A 22,999-nucleotide genomic window follows, 5' to 3' on the forward strand; every position below is an offset into this window, starting at 1 on the left:
AATGTTTAAAATGTGTTTTCCCCCTCAGCATCAGATGCCATCTCTTCACCTGTCATTACCACTGCATTAAAATGTGTTTTTTTCCCTCTGTATCAGGTGCCGTCTCCTTGCCTGTCATCAGTTTAGCAGGTACTGACAGAGTCAGAGGAGGAGTGGTGTTACAGTGTGAGTATAAAGGCTGGTATCCACAGCCTGATGTGTTTTGGCTGGACGGTGAGGGAAACCTCCTCTCTGCTGGACCTACAGAGACAGTCAGAGGTCCTGATGGTCTCTATACTATCAGCAGCAGAGTGACTGTGGAGATGAGACACAGCAACAACATCACCTGTAGAGTCCGACAGAAAAACATCAACCAGACCAGAGAGACACACATTATTGTTCCCGGTAAAAGATACGATTTTATTCTCACATGTTGGTTTTACTTTCAAATAGCTGAAGTCCAGTGTTTAAATTACATGTTATTCTTTGTGTTGTATCATTTGCAGATGATTTCTTTAAGGTCCAGTCCAGTTGTTTTCCTGTCATCATTGGCTTGGCTGTTGGTTTGGTTGTTTGCATCGTGTTTATTGTTGCAGTTTTCTTTTTTGTGTGGAAATTGAAACAAAACAGTAAGTCACAAGTGAATTGTATTGCCTTTCACAGGATCTGTTATTTTAATATTTTGATTCATGGAGTACTTACAGTCTAATTATCAGAGTTCTTGTTTATCATGTTAGACTGACATCAAACCTCCTGAGATGAGTATTTTATTCTATAATATCACTGCCTTTGTTTTTACACAGAGACCAAGAAAAGGGATGAAACTGAAGGAGGAAGAAATAAGAACCTTTCTAAAAGTGATGATCCTGAAATGCAGCCTCTCAATGCAGCAGGAACAGATGGAGCGACTCCCACAGTAACTACAGCAGTGTCAGAAGAGAACAAGGGGAAAAAAGAAAAGAAGAACAAACATGTGAGTTAAAACACAAACTCCTGTACTCCTGTACCAATTTGGGAAGAAATGTCTTCAATTGTTCTATTGTATGTAAACTGAAGCCCTGATTTAGCTTAATTTTTTGTCTGTTATAATGTACTGTATGTGTCTTTACCGACATGGCCTAAGAAAACAATGTTAACATTAAAAAGAAGGGAAAAAACAATCTTTAACAGTCTCAACATTTTCAACAGGCAAATAGTAAGTTATAATTTCCCCTTAGTATGATAAATAAAAAAAAGGTCTAAACGGAAAAATCCAAAAATCACTCTCATCCTCAGTCTCTTCAAGTTCAGTTAACTATATTATCATATCTGTTCAGTGTTCAGGTCACATTTACCAGTTCTTAATAGTCCATGACATTTTACATATAGCTGAATCTAACCCCAATTTTTCTGTTTAAATGTCTGTATGTGCGTGTGAATGTTAGAAAGAGAGACAGATAGATAGGAAGAGAAAGTGTTGGACCGTGCTTATGTTCCACTGGCTCAAGCACAGTCCCGTTACAGGTTTGTCTTGTTTTCTTCCCCTTGTCTCCTCTGTTGTTCAAACTGTCCATCCTGGGTCATGGATGTCGGGTCTTTCTGTTTAAGCAGGTGTTGGGCCCGGCTGATGGTGTCTTGGGCGTGGAGGGCTACAACTGCCTCCCTCGCTGAGTTGTAAACTTCTCAACTTCGCTGGATAAATAAGAGTTGATTTCACCCCTTTCTCCCGCAGGCTTCTCTCTTTTTGTATTTTAGAGGAGTAGTCTTGGTCAAAGTAAATCCAATTGCCTTCGAACATGATTACTGTCTTGGCCCATGCAGTGCAGAGAACTTTTTGATGCGTCTCCTAGGTTAAAAATGTAACCACAATTGAGCGTGATGTCAGACCACTTTGTGTGAGTCTCCTCTGAAATGATCGATGTGCTGCAGCAATATTTAATGGGTCCGATAGTATCTCCAATTTCTCTGATATGAGCGCTTTAAGGCAATTCACCACATCTCCTCCTTTACCTTGTAAATCCTTATATTGTTCCATCTTGATTTATTTTCCAAATATTCCAGTTTTTCAGCCATTTGTTTTTCTTGCTTCAATAGATGGACCAATACTTGATTATTAGTCGTCTCTCTCTCTTTTCTAATTTGTTTATTCTTTGCTCCGCAGCTGAGACATCTTCTCTTCTTCTGTTTAACGCAGCTTGCATCTATCTCAGTTCTTAAATTTGAGAGGTCTTGTTTTGTCTCATCAGAGCGTTGTGGAAATTCTGATCTGAAGCAATATCTTCTTTTATACTCAGCATCAAACTTTCATGAACCTCGCTTGCAATGATGTTTGTAGTTTGCTCGTTGCGTCTTTTCTCTGTTTAATTTTCGCCTTTTGAGTGACTGCTCCTGAGCACAAGTTCATGCCACCTTTGCCCAAAATGTTTTCATCTAATTTAATAGCTTAATTTAATAGATTTTAAAACATATTATTTGAAAGTAATGTTTGGAAGGTAATCTGGAGAGTAAATCACAGCGTCTCCCACATGCTCAGCCGGAACCAGAAGTCATCTCTATCTAAATATAATGTCAAATCAATGTCCTGTATCTTGTCTCTCTTCTGATCTGAGCTGCAGAGGAACAAAGAAGCTGGGACTGAAGTTAAATTGTAAGATACAAAGTAACTAAATGATAATACAAGTTAATAAGATCAGGAACAAAGTTGCTGACAAGATACAATAGATAAAAGTGCAACAAAAGCGAGAGGGATCCATGATGGTCTGAGTGGAGGATAATACAGCATTACGCGTGTAGCGGGCGCACGTACAGACACTTCACACACACATTAAAATACTGAATGAGTCAAAGAAAACTCGGACTCAGACTTCACACAGCCAGTGGGCCAGGTGCTGTTTCATCAGTGGTTTTACCTGAGAATGTTACAACACCGTGAATTGCGCAGCACCCCCTATCTGCTCCGTTTGATTTCTACCTAATCTGCGTTAATCTGCAGCTGAAAGCAACACGCAGGTGGCTGTATGTCACAGCTGGCTGCAGCATCATTCAGCAGCTAAAACAATAAGTGAGTCTCCAAACTGAGAAAAGGGCTGTGCGCATTTACGCACGCGGCACAGCAGTGGTAACTTCATTAACACCGGATCATCAGGATCGGATGGCAATTAATGTTCTGTTGCACATTTACACAGATCGGCTGTTACACACAGAATCAGGATTATACGTGGTATTGTTTATAATAAAGCAGAATTTATGGATGAACTATGTGCGCGACACAACGAATCGATAATGAAATTCGTTGCCAACACTTTTAATAATCGATTTTTATCGATTTTATGGATTCGTTATTGCAGTCCTACTCCAAAGCAATACAACTTAACTGGCTGTTGATTCGTTTTTTCTGAATGTTTAAACAGTAACAGCGCTGAGTGACTGAGGACTGACATCATAGACTGTATATGATAATAAGTTAATGAAAACATAAAACCACCACACAGGTATCAAAACTAAACATCACTGTATGCTGACTTCCACATAATAGAAATGAATAACGTTGATTCTGTGCACAGACTAAGTGACCAATAAAGTTTAGTTTTTTCTGATCTTTCAGTTAAAGTGAGTGAAATTATAATACAGCACTGCCACACTTCAATGGTCATGGCAAGAATAGCATGTATGCCAGTATCTTTATTAAAGTGATTTAGCCTCTAGCATGAATCTTACATCCATAACAGACTAATTTGATGTATGATATTGTCAGTATTTTAGAGACCTCCAAAATTTCACAAATCATGTTTTCAGGAGAGCTCATGTCTTAGTATTTATGAGACAGATGACCTGTGTGTGGTTTCACTGCAGGGGGCAGTGTAGGACTTATGATACAAACAGGTGACTCAGTGATGTGTGTGTTTGTGTGTTTGTGTGTGTGTGTGTGTGTGTGTGTGTGTGTGTGTGTGTGTGTGTGTGTGTGTGTGTGTGTGTGTGTGTGTGTGTGTTGTCTCTCACAGACACAAGGGGCAAGCCAACATAATGACACCAACCCAGCCGGCAAAAACTCAACAGAGGTCTTTGTGGAGATCGACCCAAATGGAAAATATCTCCGTCTCACCAACAAGTCTAAAGAGGTGATGGTGTTTGTGAGGATGAACGGTGTATAAACATGAGAACATGTTCTGTTAGGTTTAGTAGCTCTACATTGATGAAGTGTATCCAGGATTATTTTAAATGGACCATTAAAGCCAAGCTAACGACCCTCTACAGTATTTACCTCAGAATCTACTTTCTCTTGTTTTCATGTGAACAGTTTAAATGTCACACACTCATGGATTTAACACTGTAACATTAACTTGTTTGTTTTTCCTTCATCCTCCTTCTTGTGTCCAATTTCTCTCCTGCAGGACCTGAAACTGGAAGGCTGGAAGTTACGAGTGACGGTCAACGATGAAAACTCCATCATGTTCACATTTGAGGAGTCATTTATACTCAGAGCTGAGGAGAAAGTCTATGTAAGTCTTTGATTTATTCATTTATGTTCTTTCTTTCTTTCTTTCTTTCTTTCTTTCTTTCTTTCTTTCTTTCTTTCTTTCTTTCTTTTTTCTTTCTTTCTTTCTTTCTTTCTTTCTTTCTTTTCTTTCTTTCTTCTCATTTCTTTCTCTCTGAATTTAAATGATGATTGTTGTTATAATCTGTGAACTTTGTATTTTTACAGATATGGCCCTCAGGTACTGGCTTCCTTTCTCCTGGTCCCTCTAACCTGAAATGGAAGGACCTGAAGCGTTGGAACAAAGGAGACAAACTCCTCGTTGAGCTCATCAACTGTCATGAAGAGATCATGAAAACCACTGAAGTATAATAATCAGCCCAGCTGCCACACAGTGTTTTAGTTTATCTGGGCCATTTCTTTTGCTCCTCTCCCTGTTTACCAAATGTTATCACCAATTGTGAGATGTCTGAGGAATTTATAATACCAAATGCAGAATGTTAATAATAACTTGAAAACACCAAAATCATGAATCAGGAAAATTCCAAAACCAAAATTGAGCTGATTTTTAATATATAAGAAATCCAAGTTTTTTTTTCTTGTGGTTTAATCAACAATTCAAAACACATATTGTTCAAAATATGTTCAATAGTGTAGTGTGATATTCTGGTTTATAATTTTTTGAAATTATTTTTATTTAAACTAATTTACTGTGTATGTGTATTTCTTAATTAACAATAACTCTTCATTGATGAGACAAAATTTCATCCAGAGATCTGAAGTTTGAACAGAGTAAAACCTGTGAGAAGAATCAGTGTGGGAGAGTTTATATCTACAAAGTCAGACATCCCAACTCTCCCACATATTGATAGCGGCTCCCTGACGCCCGCAAATGAGATCCAATCTCCCGGAATCTGTAGTGTGAAAGCAAGAGCGCGTGCTAGAGAGTGACTGCGCATGTATGTGTGTGTCTTTGTTAGAAAACATACCACATCTAAGTTTTAACATACCTTAAGATGAACAAGTGTAAACAGTCACTCTAGTTGACTCTGTTGTTTGGTTACTGAACATTAATGATCTCACAACTAAAAAGAAATAAATCACATTTATTCCCCATGCTGTCATTAAACACAAAGACAGACAGGTCAAAGACACACAATGCTTAGTTAATTAGTCCTGAATGAATAATTTGTATGTATGTGTGTGTTGTCTCTCACAGACACAACATAATGACACCAACCCATCTGGCAAAAACTCAACAGACGTCTTTTTGGAGTTCGACCCAGATGGAAAATATCTCTGTGTCACCAACAAGTCTAAAGAGGTGATGGTGTTTGTGAAGATGAACTGTGTATAAACATGAGAACATGTACTGTTAGGTTTAGTAGCTCTACATTGATGAAGTGTATCCAGGATTATTTTAAATGGACCATTAAAGCCAAGCTAACGACCCTCTACAGTATTTACCTCAGAATCTACTTTCTCTTGTTTTCATGTGAACAGTTTAAATGTCACACACTCATGGATTTAACACTGTAACATTAACTTGTTTGTTTTTCCTTCATCCTCCTTCTTGTGTCCAATTTCTCTCCTGCAGGACCTGAAACTGGAAGGCTGGAAGTTACGAGTGAAGCTCAACGACCAAAACCCCATCATGTTCACATTTGAGGAGTCAATTACACTCAGAGCTGAGGAGAAAGTCTATGTAAGTCTTTGATTTATTCATTTATGTTGTTGGATTTTCATTCTTTCTTTCTGTCTTTCTTTCTTTCTCTCTAATTTAAATGATGATTGTTGATATAATCCGTGAACTTTGTATTTCACAGATAGGTGTCGATGATTATGGTTTCCATCATCCTCCCTCTGACCTGTTATGGAAGGACCTAAAGCATTGGAACAAAGGAGACAAACTCCTCGTTGAGCTCATCAACTGTCATGAAGAGATCATGAAAACCACTGAAGTATAATAATCAGCCCAGCTGCCACACAGTGTTTTAATTTATCTTACAACTACAATATTCTCCCTGTTTACCAACTTTTATCTTTATATCTGGTTTGCATTTTTTTTTAATTCATTATTTTTATTTTACTAATTTACTGTACATGTGTGTTTCTTACTTAGCAATAACTCTTTATAAGCGCTATCTTTTCCTATAAAAGATGCTCTTGGTTCTCGGCTTACATGCATCCATGTCCGACGCGCTCCAGCGCTGTCACAGGCTTTTAAGTGACCATGAAATCCAAACACTCTTCTCTGGTTCAAGATATTTATTTTCATAAACTTGTGTTTTCTTACCGCAGCATGGAGTGACAGACAGATCAAATCAGTTCATTTCTTTCTTTTCCACTCGTTCAAACAAAAACAAAAAACAACACTTAGCAGCGGTCTAAAAGTGTCTGGCTGCGTGCCTGAAAGCGAGAGCTACGCCAGCCCCAATAGCCAACACTAATATACCCAGGTGCTGCAGTCACCTGTCTATAAAGAGGAGGCGGAGATGAGAAATGGCATCAATTATGCATAGCTATGTCAGCTTCTAATAATCAAAATTAGCAATAATTCACAATTTCATAATTGTTATCAATTCAACTCATAGTTCAAACCAGAATATTTCATGTTCATATCTCATAATTAATCAGATAAATAATAATAGTAAACCAGAAAAAATCAAATATTCATCAAAACATAAATCAAGCATTTGGCTCCAACACTCTCCATTGATGAGGCAAAATCTCATCCTGAGATCTGAAGGTTGAACAGAGTAAAACCTGTGAGAAGAATCAGTGTGGGAGAGTTTATATCTGCTACAGTGAAGAGCTTCTTATTATTCACAATGAAATATATGCTGTTATTTCAGCACTTAATTATCTGTGTTAATGAAATGAAAATAGATATTAGCTGATGTCAGTGTTTTAAAACCTTTGTTGTGGTGACTACATGATTAAAACTAAAACATGTATCTTTTCATCAACTTTACAAACAAACGTGCCACATCTAAGTTTTAACACCTTAAGAGGAACAAGTGTAAACAGTCACTCTGTTGTTTGGTTACTGAACATTTATGATCTCAAAACTAAAGAGATTACCAAATAAATCACATTTATTCCTCATGCTGTCATTAAACACAGCGACAGACAGGTCAAAGAGAACACAATGCTTAGTTCATTAGTCCTGAATTAATTATCTGTGTGTGTGTGTGTGTGTGTGTTTTCTCTCCCACAGACACAAGGGGCAAGCAAACATAAAGACACCAACCCAGCTGGTAAAAACTTAACAGAGTTCTTTGTGGAGGTCGACCCAAATGGAAAATATCTCCGTCTCACCAACGAGTCTAAAGAGGTGATGGTGTTTGTGAGGATGAACTGTGTATAAACATGAGAACATGTACTGTTAGGTTTAGTAGCTCTACATTGATGAAGTGTATCCAGGATTATTTTAAATGGACCATTAAAGCCAAGCTAACGACCCTCTACAGTATTTACCTCAGAATCTACTTTCTCTTGTTTTCATGTGAACAGTTTAAATGTCACACACTCATGGATTTAACACTGTAACATTAACTTGTTTGTTTTTCCTTCATCCTCCTTCTTGTGTCCAATTTCTCTCCTGCAGGACCTGAAACTGGAAGGCTGGAAGTTACGAGTGAAGCTCAACGACAAAAACCCCATCATGTACACATTTGAGGAGTCAATTACACTCAGACCTGAGAAGAGTGTCACTGTAAGTCTTTGATTTCTCAATGTTTATTGTTGCGTTTTCTTTCTTTCTTTCTCATTTATTCAGCTCTATAACCTTGAATCCAAAATATTTTTAACTGAAACTGTTATTATTATATTATTATAATTTAGTTATAATCTGTGACCTTTTGGATTTTACAGATATGGGTCAATGGTTGGGGTTTCCATTTTCCTCCCTCTGACCTGACATGGAAGGAACTGAAGCGTTGGAACAAAGGAGACAAACTCCTCGTTGAGCTCATCAACTGTCATGAAGAGACCGTGAAAACCACTGAAGTATAATAATCAGCCCAGCTGCCACACAGTGTTTTAGTTTATCTTACATTAATGTTTTTGCTTCTTTTAAACTACAATATTCTCTCGGTTTACCAACTTTCATCACCAACCGTGAGAAAAGTTTCCATTTATAACGCTAAAATGCTAAATGTGAATAATAAAAATTGATCTGAAATGAGAAGTGTGTGTGTGTGTGTGTGTGTGTGTACTAGGTATTCCTAATGTTGTGGGGACTTAAATCTGTTCACACAGTTATGTTATGGGGACTCGCCTGTCTTATGGGGACAAAAAGCAAGTCCCCTTAAGGTAAATGATTTATTTTAGGGTGAAGACTTGATTTAAAGTTAATATAAGTTTAGGGTTATGTTAAGTTTAGGATAAGGGTTAAGATTAGGCATGTAGTGGTTACGGTTAGGATAAGTGTCCAGTAAATGAATGTAAGTCAATGTAATGTCCCCTGAAGTGATGGAAACATGGTGTGTGTGTGTGTGTGTGTGTGTGTGTGTGTGTGTGTGTGTGTGTGTGTGTGTGTGTGTGTGTGTGTGTGTGTGTGTGTGTGTGTGTGTGTGTTTGTATGTTGGCACAGACAGTTTGCAAGTATAGAGTTTTCTCCATGGTGCAGATTCATAATCTGCCCTTAATTATTATTCCTAGTACTAATAAAGTAAAAATAATATGTATAATATAAAAATAATGTATCTAAATGTATTTGTGCTTATATTCAGTTTGACTATCCACTTTGCGCAAGACAGAAAAGTTAAATATATTTTATATTTATGCATATTATCATATTTAATTTGTGTTGAAATTCTTATTTTTCCTTATTATAATTATTATTGTTATTGTATTTATAATATTCCAAAATGATGTGAATATGCATGCACATTGCATAGTTCTAGTGAAATAACAGCCTATGCCTCCAGAAACAGGAAAAACACTGCAACTTACTTGGCAGTAAAATGATAAATCTTTCTAACGCACTTTGCCCAGGACAAAAGAGACATAGAAACAAGAAGCCTGACATACTTTTTCCCCTTAAGCAGCACACTTATGGCGTTATATTTGTAGTGAGAGCGCAGTGACACTTTTCTGTTCAAAATATAAAGTGTGCGCTCAGATAAGTGTCACTATGCTCTCACTTAGGTGGCACAAATGTAATACCTTACACACTGTGTGTGGTTAGCTAGCGACTATAACTGGCACACACACACACACACACACACACACACACACACACACACACACACACACACACACACACACACACACACACACACACACAGTCACCTTACAACAATGTGCACAACGAATATCGCTGCAAAAACCTGCTCACTAGGCCGTCAGTTGATGAAGTCCAGTGACCGTCTCTAGCAGCTGCAGCGCCTAGCTACAGGTCACGTCAGGGCACGTCTACGTGGAGGTAACGGGGTCATTTAATTTATCTAAATTATTGTTATGTTGTTAAATGTTATTCTTGAAAGGCCACAGGCAGGCTTTCACACACACTTACAAACCCCCCCAAAAAAACACTGACAAAAGTGCACTTTGGGCATCAAGGGGCAGAGGGGGAGGCACTCACCTCCCCCCCACCCCCCCTCTGCACGTACATGCTGAACATAAACTATCAATACAAATAGAATGTTCAAACACTCCTTAAACAACAAAAGTGCAGTAAAAGAAAGAAAACATTTGTGTTAGAAAAAAAAAGAAAAGAACAAAAGTTTGTGATATTATAGAGTTCTGTGAAAGTACTCATCCTCTTAATTCTTCCTATTGTCGACCATAAAGGTGCCGCCCACAGAATCCAAAATACCACAATAATACTACTGTTGAAGTTCAGTACTTGGCAGAGATCAACCTTTCCTGAGGAGAAGAGGACACGTGAAGCATTGTACTCAAACCTTTTTAAACTGGCTGAAACATGCCAGCAGCATCATTTCTCCAAAGCTGAAGAGATGGTGAGCAAGAAGAGGAGCGGACTGAAACCCAGTTCTGTGGAAATGATTCTTTGAACCTTCTGCACAAATTCATCCAAATCCCCACGTTTTTGTAATTTATTTTTTCATTATCACAGTCATCTGTCCTAGTTGCACAAGCATGCAGACATTTTTATTCCTGTATTTCAAGTCACTGCTTAATGCCAATTATAATATAAATCTGTCGCAGAGCTTAACTTCCCAGATTCGTCAAATTTAAAAAAAATAAAAATAAAAGTAATAACTACCCTTATTAAAACTATGACTAATTATCTCTCTATAAATAAATCCATGCACTGAGACAGTTTTAGGTAAATAACCTTTATTAAACAGCTTTTATCAAAATATGACAGAAATGATGATGACAGCAGTGAGTTTATATATATGTTGCCTGTTTCACAATGTTTTGTCCTGAATGGCTGCATATAAAAGCAATATCAAAGTGTCCCAGCAGGTGTCGACATTTCACTATCAAATGCTTCAAAACAGTGAACCATTTTCAACACAGTTGCTTCAGAAAGCTTCTTTCTCTCATCACTAACACACTGTATTGGAGTCTGTACTAGTGCTGCCTCCCCATATAAAGGGCGGAAGATGGTATTTGGGCACTGGAAACCTGTAAATGAAAGTTGGAAAAAAAACAAAAAAAACAGGTTGGCAGACTGGAGAAAAGTGACATTAAATAACAAAAATATAAGTGAAACCAAAACAAAAATGAACTTTAAGAAATTAAACAAACATAGCATAAACCATACTAACAAACAAATACAATGTGCAGCTTTACAGTCAGCTGCCACTTCTCTTCCCTACTGACCACTGAAAGGCATTTTACCTCCTCTCTACATAACTGGAACGTAACACCTGTTCAGGTATGTATAGGCGTGAGCTACCCAGAAATAACATAATTTATATCCTATATTAATATTTTTTCTCTATATATTTATCTGTATTCCCTGTTACATTACTCTGTTATGCTGCTATAAACATAATACTTTAAACATGGCAAGTTTGCACAACACACTCTTTTTTGCACATACTTTATTAACCTGTACCATCAGTATACACCTTTATTAAACATGCTTATTGTATTTTTGTATTTAACTGCTTTTAAACTCTTCATCTTGTGCAATTTCAGATAATATTATTTTGGTTTGGCCTTTTAATATGAACAGCATTTGGTGACAGACTGCAAAGTAAGAATTTCATTGCATAGTGTAACCTGCTGCTCTGTGTGAATCTAGTGCGAATATTTAATACCTTAGTTTATTCCCAGACTTATCGTCTTACTCTGCAAGTTTCTTTAAATGATGTGCCTTTGTCTTAGAAACTCAAATTATCACCTGTATGTGCAGCATCTAAAATAAACCACATATGAAGACTGAAGACACATTTTGAAAAGATGACACGTCTGTTGCTGTGGTTTTCAACCTTTGACTTTAACCTCAACTGCCAACATACAAATAAACATGCATGAGAAACAGCTCTAACAGCTCATGTTGCTATTTTGTCTGATGAAAGCTGTCACAGTGTCTGCAGTTCTAAAAAAAAATCATTATTGTACGTGCTTATAAAACCTTCTGGTGCAGAAGCTGCTATATTGCGACAGCCTAATCGAAAATCAGTCGATACCACCAACTGATAAACATTAAAAATAAACACCATCATGTATAATGTATGCTAACAGACTTCATGTCAAACTCAAATCACTATATCATGTTTTCTGCCTCATCATCTTGAGGATCAAACAATCGTACAACATGAAAATCATTACAGCATCATTCTTACTTTGGCAGTTACCTTTACATATGAGTGGGTATCAGTTATTTCTATGCAACTTTGAGTTTCCCACAGTGAAGTAATCCCACCAGCAGCAGCAGCAGAGCAATCAGCACAACGGTGAACACAGTCCTTAAGACGAGGTAAATGTGAAAGGAGTGATGACAGTGACATGCTGCAAAGACTAAAAGAAAAAAAAGACAAGACGTTATTGCAACAACAGAGGAAATTCACGTTCTCTGACCCACAGATCCCAGTGGTTTACTTTTTTGTTATATCTCACATGTGCTTCAGTCCAAATTGTATCACTTTGTTAATCAGTTTGTTTGCTCTGTCAATGGTCCAAAGTTTTTGTTTTACACAATATAAACATGTTAGTGTAGCTTTCCTAAAATATATATATTTTTTTTTTCTGATGACATTAATGACATGAATAATATTTTGGGAAGAAATAAGTTCTTTGTCAGTTGTTTCTTACGGGAGTTTATTCCTGGGATCACCAGAGACCCCAGTTGGTAGACATGAGGGTTTAACAATTCAACATGTTTAAACATATCAACTACTGGAAATATGAAGAATATGAAGCAGAAGTGGCACCAAAATATCACTTTTATTTACCTATGACGTTATAATTTAAGCAAGATGGTCATAAAACATTTAGAAATAAATTAACCAGCTAATAGTTGTTAAATTAATGTTTACAACATTGACAGGCAGGCTCCTTTTTCCAAACTTACTTTTCATACAAAGTTTCTACCAAGTGCCAAACAACTTGACTTCTCATAAACACGATTAATATGCGTATGAATTCTGGCCATATAAACAGCAAAATGTCATCTTTATTTTATTTCGTAACACTCTCATGTCTCACCTCTGACAGCCAACCAGCTCTCTGGTGATGTTCCGCCATCAGAGATGCTGCACCTGTAGAGTCCTTCATCAGACATGGAAACATTGTTAATGGTCATCTCTGCTACAGGACTGCTCTGCATGAAGACTCCATCTTTGTAGAAATCAGCTCGGAGGTTGGTGGAGTTTTTCTTGTCTCTGCAGCGCAGAGTCACATTGTCTCCCTCCATCACAGGATGAACAGGACTCTCCAGGATCACAGAACCAGCTGATACAATACAACATATAGAGAAAATGTTACAAATATGTTATATGTACAATGTTGCAGTAACACAATATAAAATTGGGGAAAAGGGGAAAAGTCACAAAAACTAAACTACTTTTTCAAATGAACTTTTATTTAAGTTTCTACTGAATGTCAAACAACTGCATTTTTCAAAAGTAGGGTTACCATCATCATGTATAATCTGCATGTTCTCAGGCCATACAACCAGGAAAATATCATCTTTATTATGTTTTTTAACACTCTTATATCTCACCTCTGACAGCCAACCAGCTCTCTGATGATGTTCCCACATCAGAGATGTTGCATTTGTAGAGTCCTTTATCAGACTTGGAAACACTGTTAATGGTCATCTCTGCTACAGGACTGCTCTGCATGAGGACTCCATCTTTGTAGAAATCAGCTCGGAGGTTGGTGGAGTTTTCCTTATCTCTGCAGCGCAGAGTCACATCGTCTCCCTCCATCACAGGATGAACAGGACTCTCCAAGATCACCGAACCAGCTGATACAACATATTGATGAAATTTTAGAAAATTGTTATATTTACAATGTTGCAGTGACACACAATAAAAACAAATCACAAAAAAATATCAGACACTAAACTAAACTAAACTACTTTCTAAATAAACTTTTCATTATTCTGTATACATATACATTTAACAATATTTAGCAAATTTAAGGTAAACCTTACATGTTGATCTAAGAACAAACTATTTTACACATTATAAATCATAGAGTGTATTATAGTGTCATACTGGACATAGTGAAGAAACAGCTGACTAGTTCAAAATGGATATAAAGTGGTTTTAGAAACACAATAAATATACTGTACCAGTGACATTGATGTTGATACTGTTGCTTCTCTCTCCTCCATCAGTCTCACACCAGTATTCTCCACTGTCTTCAGGAAAGGCTCTATCAATGGTGCAGAGGGATCCTGTTGGTGTCCTCTTAATACCACATGCTGGTGTAAATTCCTCCATATTCCTGATCACTCTAAACTTACTTGAGTTATCAAAGCCAACACAGTCAATAGAAACTGAGTCAAATTGAAAGTGCTGCAGTCTGTTTGGAGTGACACGAAGAAAATCTGCATCTGAAACCAAGAGGTGATTATTTTTCAAAAAGTCCCAAATGAAACATCCAGAAGTGCCTCCACCTTGTGACAGAAACAGTTTAAATTGTGTCTCTTTGTGAGATACATTCAGGTATTCACCAGCAACATTATTTAATAACTTAATGATTAAACCCTTCACAAAATAAAAAATGAAACAGTTGGAGGAACCTAGATTACGTCATAGATTCAAAAGGTTCACGTCAACCTTGAGTCTTTAGATGAATGAATGATACAAATGATGGTACAAAATTATACCTGGGATTTTGTATTTGTTACTTACCACTTTTATGAATTTGTGTCCCCAGCTGAATGATTTCAAAAATCACTGGATAAACAAAGGAACAGAGTTGTACATCAGACAGAAATGCTTTGATATACAGGACTATATAAAACGTATAAAGAGAAAAGAAACATGACAAGTGAGTACTCACACAGTCTGAAGCAGAGAGCTGTGACGTCCATGATGTCTTGCTGCTGACTGTCTGAACATCAGACTGACTGCAGCTTAAATATAATGCAGTTCAGAACTTCCTCTTCCTGTGGTTTAACAGTCTTTGAGTTATAGGCTCTCAGTCAAGAGGGGTCGACCAGCCGTGACTTTCTGATTGGTTCAAGAATCCCTAAAGTTAGCATAACTTTTACAACAGGAAATCTCTTCTTCTTTTTTATTTAACTTTTGTTTTTTGGCCGTCTGAAGAGTCTCTGCACATCATTGCTGCAACAAACCTAGAAAACTGACTGGTCATTATATTCCAATGTCAGATGCAAAAATGCCCGGGGGGGGGGGGGGGGGGGGGGGGGGGGTGCAGTATCAACACTGGCCACAGTGCTGCTACAGATGCATTATGATGATTATTTATTGTCGCCATGTGCTGCTCATGTGGGAATGTTGGGTCTCTTTAAAATTACAACCTGAAGAGTAGGGTTTAGAACCTGCTCTATGTGTAGTGACTTTGTTGTGATTCATAAGCTTGGACATTACTACCTTACAACACATAAGCAGTCAGCAGTTGTTAAGCCAAAGCAAATAACACTCAGGAGCCTGTCAATGATTTACTGACTTTAGCAGTGCAGTCTAATAAGATAACGGACACATATCGCAGCAGGTACGTTGTCTTCTGATTTTAACTTACACTTTTCTACATGTTTCATCTAACTTATATATTAAAACTATGTATCACCTTACCGACAATAAGAGTGGGCCTGTATTCAGACTGGTCTCTGCTCTGCGGTAATACTCTGTAACAGATTATTAACTATATTTCAAAACCTTTGTGTGAGAAAGATTGTGACCATACATTAAATGTATTTCTAATGTGATTGTCATTGTGATATTATTATTATTATCACATTCGATCAGCTGAAGGTTTATGGGGTTAATTGAACAGGAAGTGTTAGTTTTGGTATCACACAGGTGGATACTGAAAAGTTTTATCAGATTTATAGAAAATATTGAAGACACTGGACTTTGTATCATAGAGAGGACTCAAATGAAGGCTGTCTCAGGCTGTGTCAAAATATTTTTAAGAAATTCAGTCGGTAACAATCTTAACCATCCTGGCACCAAAAGTGAAAGTATAACTCTACTTAAATTGCACAATACATAGATGAGATGTAATATGCTTGGACACATTGCCATTATTTGTGTTTTACTTTTATATAGGTAGGAATGTATTCTGTCAGTGAATGTCTGAATTGTAATAGAGGATCAATAAAGATTATATATCATGTAGAAGATGGTGATTAATTTAGTCTTTTCATGTGTAGTCCACCCATGAGAGGACTATTAATTCCAAATGGAAATTGGCTAAGTCAAGTCCACAAAACAGTTGAGATGAATAAACGTAGAACAAAATGAATAAATTAAACCTACTTTTGACTTTATTTTTGACTAATTTTGCCCAAACACTAATTCTAAAACATGTTTTCTGTTCATTGTATCACTGATCTCTTTTTAAAACATTTCAGAACTGCAGGATGTTTCACCGGATGAACAGACTGTACCTTCAATTTCCGCTTAAAATCCTCAGTGTTTTGGTTCTCCATCTTCTTCTAACTTGTAGAGGTAACTTAAACACTAACATGATCTCAGGTGAATTTTTCCCTCATGATGGTGTCGATGAAAAGTACGTAGATCACTAAAAATGTTTACAGTTTATCCTCAAGGGAAAATATCTGTATCAAATTTCATAACAATCCATGCAACACTGGCTGAGACATTTCACTCAAAACTGTAATTGCGGCCATGTAATAAACTTTCATGGTTTGCCTGCCTGACTGACGTTGCAATATTTGAGCATACCACTTATTTTTAAATGACTGGCATTTACAAACCATTTGTCCAATCCAAAAACTGAGGGTAATGTATGTTTTTAAAAGAATAAAATCAGAGAAATTCAATTTCTGTTTTTCTTTTTTCTAATGATTTATAGCTTTAAATTTTGATACACTGCATGAAGACATAATTGAGTTACATCAGCCTATAGCCATGGTTGTCCTGAATCTATAGAGGTGCAGGACTTGCAGAGAAAAATGAGACAGAAGCAAAAAAACGACCAGAAACTGCTTGTGATTCAGAGGGTTAAATGAAAAATGGTGTCCAATTGAAGACAGACACTACACTTCTGATTAATTTCAAATGAAAATAGTCTTGACGAGATTAAACGATTTAGCTCTCTAGCTCTTACTTGCAGGAATGAACATCTGTGTTTCTCTCCAGGTCAGTTCCAGTTAATTGGTCCATCTCAGCCAATAATAGCAACAGTTGGTGATGACATCATGTTGCTATGTCATCTGCATCCTGCAGAGGATGTTGCTGCCCTGGCAGTGGATTGGACGAGACCTGACTTAGACACCATAAATGTCCATGTGCGCCGTGCTGGTCAGGACGTCATAACTGCTAAACATCCATCATATAAGGGCCGAACATCACTGTCCATCAATGGGCTGAAGCAGGGAGACCTTTCACTGAAACTCTCTAAAGTGAAACTTTCTGATGAGGGAAAATACAGATGCTTCATTCTTCAACTCAATAAAGAATCCTTTGTTGAGCTTGTTGTTGGTAAGTTGGCACATTCTTGTACATGTTGTATGTATCTACTCCGGTTAAGAACCACGCTTCTTACTGATGTCCACAATCACTTTATTCACCTTCAGTGATGAAACACCGTGAAAACTAGAAACAAACAAAAAACATTTCAGCAATCACATACATCAATCTCAGTCATACATTTCTTTGACACAAATGCCCAACAAAATTAAACAAAATAATTATTCTACCATGTGCGCCTTGCAAACCAGCAGTAGATAAGTTGAACATCGAAAAAAGGTGCGCCGCACCATCATCCTCTCTCGTCTCTCTTTCTAACTCTTAATTCCCGCTCACAACATTCATCACACGTAACCCCAACAGGAAGTGGTTGCGCACAAAACATTCCCTACAAAACAAAGGTTTGGCAGAAACCATGACCATAAAGTATATAAGCATATATATATTTATATATACACATATAAAATAATAATAAAAAGAAATCAGATATCAACATATAAATTACACACTGACTTCCTGTGTTGTCATGGCAACCCATAGAACATTATTATGAGCGTCAGCTACACACCCACCAAATTACCCTTTGATTAACACAATTGTAGATGTCAAATACATTTACACTCTTCCAAATAATCAATGGTAATTTCAAGGCATTGTTCTGTTGTGTCCTTATAGAAAATGAACAAATTAACAATAGAATTTACATTTCTACACAAATATTACCCAATTATGGATGAACTACTGTGTAATGACCACCTTTAGCTACCTTTAACTAGAACCACTAACTTCTGAATGGATCTTTGAACGATGGAAGGCTGGTTGAGTCGTTCCCCCCTTTTTCCTAACTTCCTCTCCCCCATCTGCACTGTCACTTTCCGTACTAGTCCGTCATCATCCTCATGTGCTTCAACAACCCTGGCAAGTTTCCAGTCATTGCGAGGGACGTCCTCCTCTTTAATGATCACGATATCGCCCACTTCCACGTTGTGCCTTGGTGCAAGCCATCGCTGTCTGAGAGTAAGGTTTGATAGATATTCTTTTCTCCATCTGTGCCAAAATTGCTTGGACAGATATTGAACCCTTCTCCACCGTTTTTTAGCATACAGATCTTCCCTGATGAACTTGCCTGGTGGGGGAAGTGGTACAGAGGATTTCATTGTGATCAAATGATTTGGTGTGAGCGGCTCTAAACTTGTGGGATCGCTGATGTTATCTACAGTGAGCGGACGGTTATTTACAATGGACATAGCTTCATAAAAGAAAGTCCTTAAGGAAGTATCGTCCAACCTTCCAGCACTGTCGGCCAGGACTGTGCACAGTACGCTTCTCACTGTCCTGATTTGACGCTCCCATACACCCCCAGTGTGACTTGAGTACGGCGTATTCATCTGGAAGTCGCACTGCCTGTCTGCCAGGTATGAAGCCACTCTTTCCTTATTGAGTTCTTTTAGAGCCTTTGCCATTTCATTTTTTGCTCCCACAAAGTTAGTGCCCTGATCAGATCTGATGTGTCTAACAGCTCCACGGATAGCGATGAAGCATCTTAAGGCACTGATGAATGCATCGGTCGTCATGTCCTCTAGCATTTCTTTGTGCACTGCCCTGGAGCAGAGACATGTGAAGAGGAGGCCATACCGTTTTTGTTCTTTACGACCTTGTTTGGTGTGGAAGGGACCGAAGCAGTCCATACCGCAGTAAGTGAACGGTGGTGTAGGATCAACGCGGTCGCTAGGTAAATCTGCCATCCGTTGTTCCTCTGGTGGTGCGCGAGCTCTCCTACACTGTACACACTGCCTGATGTGTTGGGCCACAGCTTTACTTCCACCAACAATCCAATAACCATTGGTTCGTAGTTCATTCAGAGTTTGTCCTCTGCCTTGGTGTTGTATTTTGTCATGATGGTGTGCGATGATGAGGTTTGTGACAGCACCATTTTTAGGGAGTATTACTGGATGTCTCAATTCAAGAGTCACAGGTGCCTTTCTCAGTCTTCCTCCCACTCTCATTATACCATCTTGGAGGAATGGGTCGAGCTGATAGAGTTGGTGGTTACAAGGAAGTTTTCCTGATTCCTGGCTAAGCATGTTCAACTCTCTTTGAAAAGCATCTTGTTGTGCAAACTTGACGAGAGTCAGTGCAGCTTGCCTTCTTTCTTCCACATTTAAAGGTTCTGTGGTTTTGATCCTCTTAGCCAACCGCCGGATGCGAGCGATGACCTTGACCGCTGTGATCCATCTGGAGAACCGTGACAGATGCCCTTGGATGTCAAATTGCCTTGCAGCCTCAGTTTTCAGCACCAGTGTACTCCTCACCTCCGGATCTCCCATCAGAAGCTCCGATGTAACCTGATTTGTGGCTATTTTTCTCTCCCATAAAAACTTGGGACCGTAGAGCCAATTTGAGTTGATAAGGTCAGCCACCTTGAGGCCTCTGGAGGCATGGTTGGCAGGGTTTTCTCCTGTGTCGACATAGTACCATTGTCTTGTGTCAGTGGTTTCTCTAATTCTCTGGACCCGGTTTGCAACAAAGACATGAAACCGTCTGGCTTCATTGTTGATGTAACCTAGAACCACTCGAGAATCTGTCCAAAAATATTCCTCATCTATCTTGAGCTCTAGCTCCTCCCTTAACATGTTGCTCACAGCTGCTGAGGTTACTGCAGCGTTTAGCTCCAATCTCGGTATGGTGAGTATTTTGGTTGGAGCAACTCTCGCTTTGCCCATGACCAAGGAGCAGTGCACATTCTCTTTGCTCACCACTCTAATGTAAGAGCACTGGCCATATCCTTGGCTGCTCGCATCAGAAAAGTCATGAAGCTCCACTCTCTGAACCTCACCAAACCTCAGGTATGAAGCATCTTGGAATCTCAATTTTCTCAAGATTCTCCAAATCCTTCATCCAAGTCTCCCACCTTAACTTCAAACCCAAGGGTAGTGGTTCATCCCACCCTGTACCTTTCTGACACATCTCTTGTAGCACCCTTTTTCCTTCAAGGATGAATGGGGCTAGAAACCCTAGAGGGTCATATAAAGAGGCTACAATTGAGAGAATCCCTCGTCTTGTCGCTGGTTTCTCGTCAAGTGACACCTTGAAGGAGAAGCAGTCGCTTTCAACCTTCCATCTTATCCCTAGCACTCTTTGCACTGGTAAGTCGTCATGGTTGAGATCAACATTTTTCACCTCCACAGCACGTTCTGCAACATCGATAGACTCTAGCACCTCTCGGCTGTTGGAAAGGAAGTTGTGGAGGTGCAGCTTTCCTTTGGCACACAGAGCTTGGGCTTCTCTCACTAGCTCAATCGCCTCACCAACCGACTCCACACTTATGAGCCCATCATCAACATAGAAATGCTTCCTGATGAAGCTAGCCGCAGACGGGAACTCTTTCTCATTTTGACTGGCAAGGTGTTTCATGCCATAATTGGCGCAGCCAGGGGAAGATGACGCTCCAAATAGGTGCACCTTCATGCGGTATTCTGTGGGTTCTGAGTTGGTGTCCCCGTTTTCCCACCAGAGAAACCGCAAATAATCTCTGTGTTCTTTGTTGACATGAAACCTGTGGAACATTTTCTCCACATCACACATGATTGCAACAGGATGTTTACGGAAACGGCACAGTACAGCTGTGAGACCATTTGTAAGGTTGGGTCCTGTTAACAGATGGTCATTTAATGAGGTGCCTTCGTACTTTGCAGAGCAGTCAAAAACCACCCTGATTTTGTCTGGTTTCCTGGGGTGGTACACCCCTTGATGAGGGATATACCAGAGTTTCCCCCGCTCTGGTTGGGTGTCTACTTTCTCTGCATCACCATCTTTGAAAACGCCTTCCATGAACCTTACATAGTCATTTTTGAACTTAGGATCTCTGTCCAGCTTCCTTTTAAGTTGCTTCAACCGGGCCAAAGCCAGTGTCTTATTGTCTGGGAGGTGAGGACGTGCTTTGAAAGGAAGAGGCATCTCAAGGTGACCATGCTCATTTTGCTGGACTCCTCCTTTTAAGATCTGCAGGAAGCAAATGTCTTCTTGAGATATGCTTTTGTCACCTGGTTTTGTGTCTGCAAAATCGGACTCAAGGGCCTTAATGACAGCTGATGGTGTTATAGGTGGTAACTCTCTGACAGATACCCGATGACAAAAGCCCAGTCACGTTTATAGCATTCAAACGTTGTGATGCGCTTCCCACAATGCTCCAACCAAGGTCTGTTTTAACAGCATAAGGCTCATGGTCGCCTCCAGTGATGACCTTTCTTGGAATTAGAGCTCTGGAGCAGTCATAGCCATCAATAATCCGACACCACAGTCCATCAGTGGGTGTATCTCCTGGGTTATGTCGACAAGGTGCTTCCATGTATTGGCTGTGACAGGTGGGAATATGTGCGCGGTCAAGAGGAATGAAGTCCCTCGTATAGGCTGGAGGCAAGTCAATGGAAATGTTTGAGGAGAATCCTCTGACTTTAAGACCACATACTCTTTGACTTTTCACCACTGAGTCTTTCCCCATCATCGTGGAGAGCTTGAGCTTAACTGGTTCCATTGCTGCCTGGAGCTTTTCACACACCTGCTGATCGACAAATGTGTGGCTGCTTTGTGTGTCCAGTAGGGCATATGCTAGGGTCTCTGTATCAGGAGCGTTAGGTGCTGAGATCCACACTGGCACAATCATTGATGTACTTCCACCTTCACTTCCATTCACACAGTAGGATAGTGAGGATGTATTTTCATCAAATGTACTTTGTGTTGATGGTGTCTCTGTTGGAGAACGATCTTCATGTAATGCAGTTGGATGACTCTTTCTGCATATGCCACACATGGCTCTGTTTCTACAGTCCCTAAAGTTGTGACCCCTTCTCAGACATGCAAAACACAGCTTATTTTCATGTATGCATTTTTTCTTTTCCTCTGCAGACATTTCCATTAGCCTCTTGCATTTATGTATGGAATGGTTTTCTCCACAGCAGATACACTTGCCTGTGTTTGAGTTTTGTAATGGTGTGCTCCATTTCTTTGTTTTCTCAACATCTCTTGACTTGATTTCATCAAGGTCAAATTTGGCTGTGGAGCTCGATGGAACTGGGGCTTTCAAATTTGTGGCAAATGTGTTTGCTTTTGAGCGTTTCATCTCTCTCACTGGTATCTCAGTAGAGTGCCTTAAAGCATGTAAGGATGACACTGGATAGCATGCTATGTGTGCCTCTTTAGAGATGAATGACGCAAAGTTATGAAAGCTTGGATAGTCATTACCTCGATCCAGCTGCTCTGTAACGTGACGGTTCCACCTGGATGTCACCCATTCAGGAAGTTTAACGAGCATTTTCTGGTTTTCCTCACAGTCATTCAGAACCTGTAGACCCTTTATATGAGGCATAGCATTACTACATGTTTGGAGGAAATCACTGAATTCTCTCAGCTTGACGTACTCTTTTCCACCAATCTTTGGCCAACTATTGAGCTTCTCTCTGAATGCCCGTTGCACTACAAAGGAATGACCATATCTGGCATTCAATCT

The 22,999-nt window shown here is 39.0% G+C and overlaps 2 protein-coding genes across 2 annotated transcripts in view; one reads left to right on the forward strand and one right to left on the reverse strand.

Moving 5' to 3' along the window:
* Positions 1-22,999, reverse strand: part of LOC134006179 (zinc finger protein 208-like) — a 1,001,836-nt gene that overhangs the window by 300,082 nt on the left and 678,755 nt on the right. The window lies entirely within an intron of this gene.
* Positions 1-22,999, forward strand: part of LOC134006183 (uncharacterized) — a 65,366-nt gene that overhangs the window by 21,525 nt on the left and 20,842 nt on the right. The window contains exons 9-16 of the mRNA XM_062445267.1: positions 3,960-4,076; positions 4,350-4,457; positions 4,661-4,798; positions 5,652-5,756; positions 6,030-6,137; positions 6,259-6,393; positions 7,653-7,769; positions 8,043-8,150. Of these exons, the coding sequence (XP_062301251.1) occupies positions 3,960-4,076; positions 4,350-4,457; positions 4,661-4,798; positions 5,652-5,756; positions 6,030-6,137; positions 6,259-6,393; positions 7,653-7,769; positions 8,043-8,150 (936 nt within the window). The remainder of the gene's footprint in view (positions 1-3,959; positions 4,077-4,349; positions 4,458-4,660; positions 4,799-5,651; positions 5,757-6,029; positions 6,138-6,258; positions 6,394-7,652; positions 7,770-8,042; positions 8,151-22,999) is intronic.

The sequence above is a fragment of the Scomber scombrus genome, chromosome 23 (genome assembly GCF_963691925.1).
Source record: "Scomber scombrus chromosome 23, fScoSco1.1, whole genome shotgun sequence".
Classification (NCBI taxonomy): Eukaryota; Metazoa; Chordata; class Actinopteri; order Scombriformes; family Scombridae; genus Scomber; species Scomber scombrus.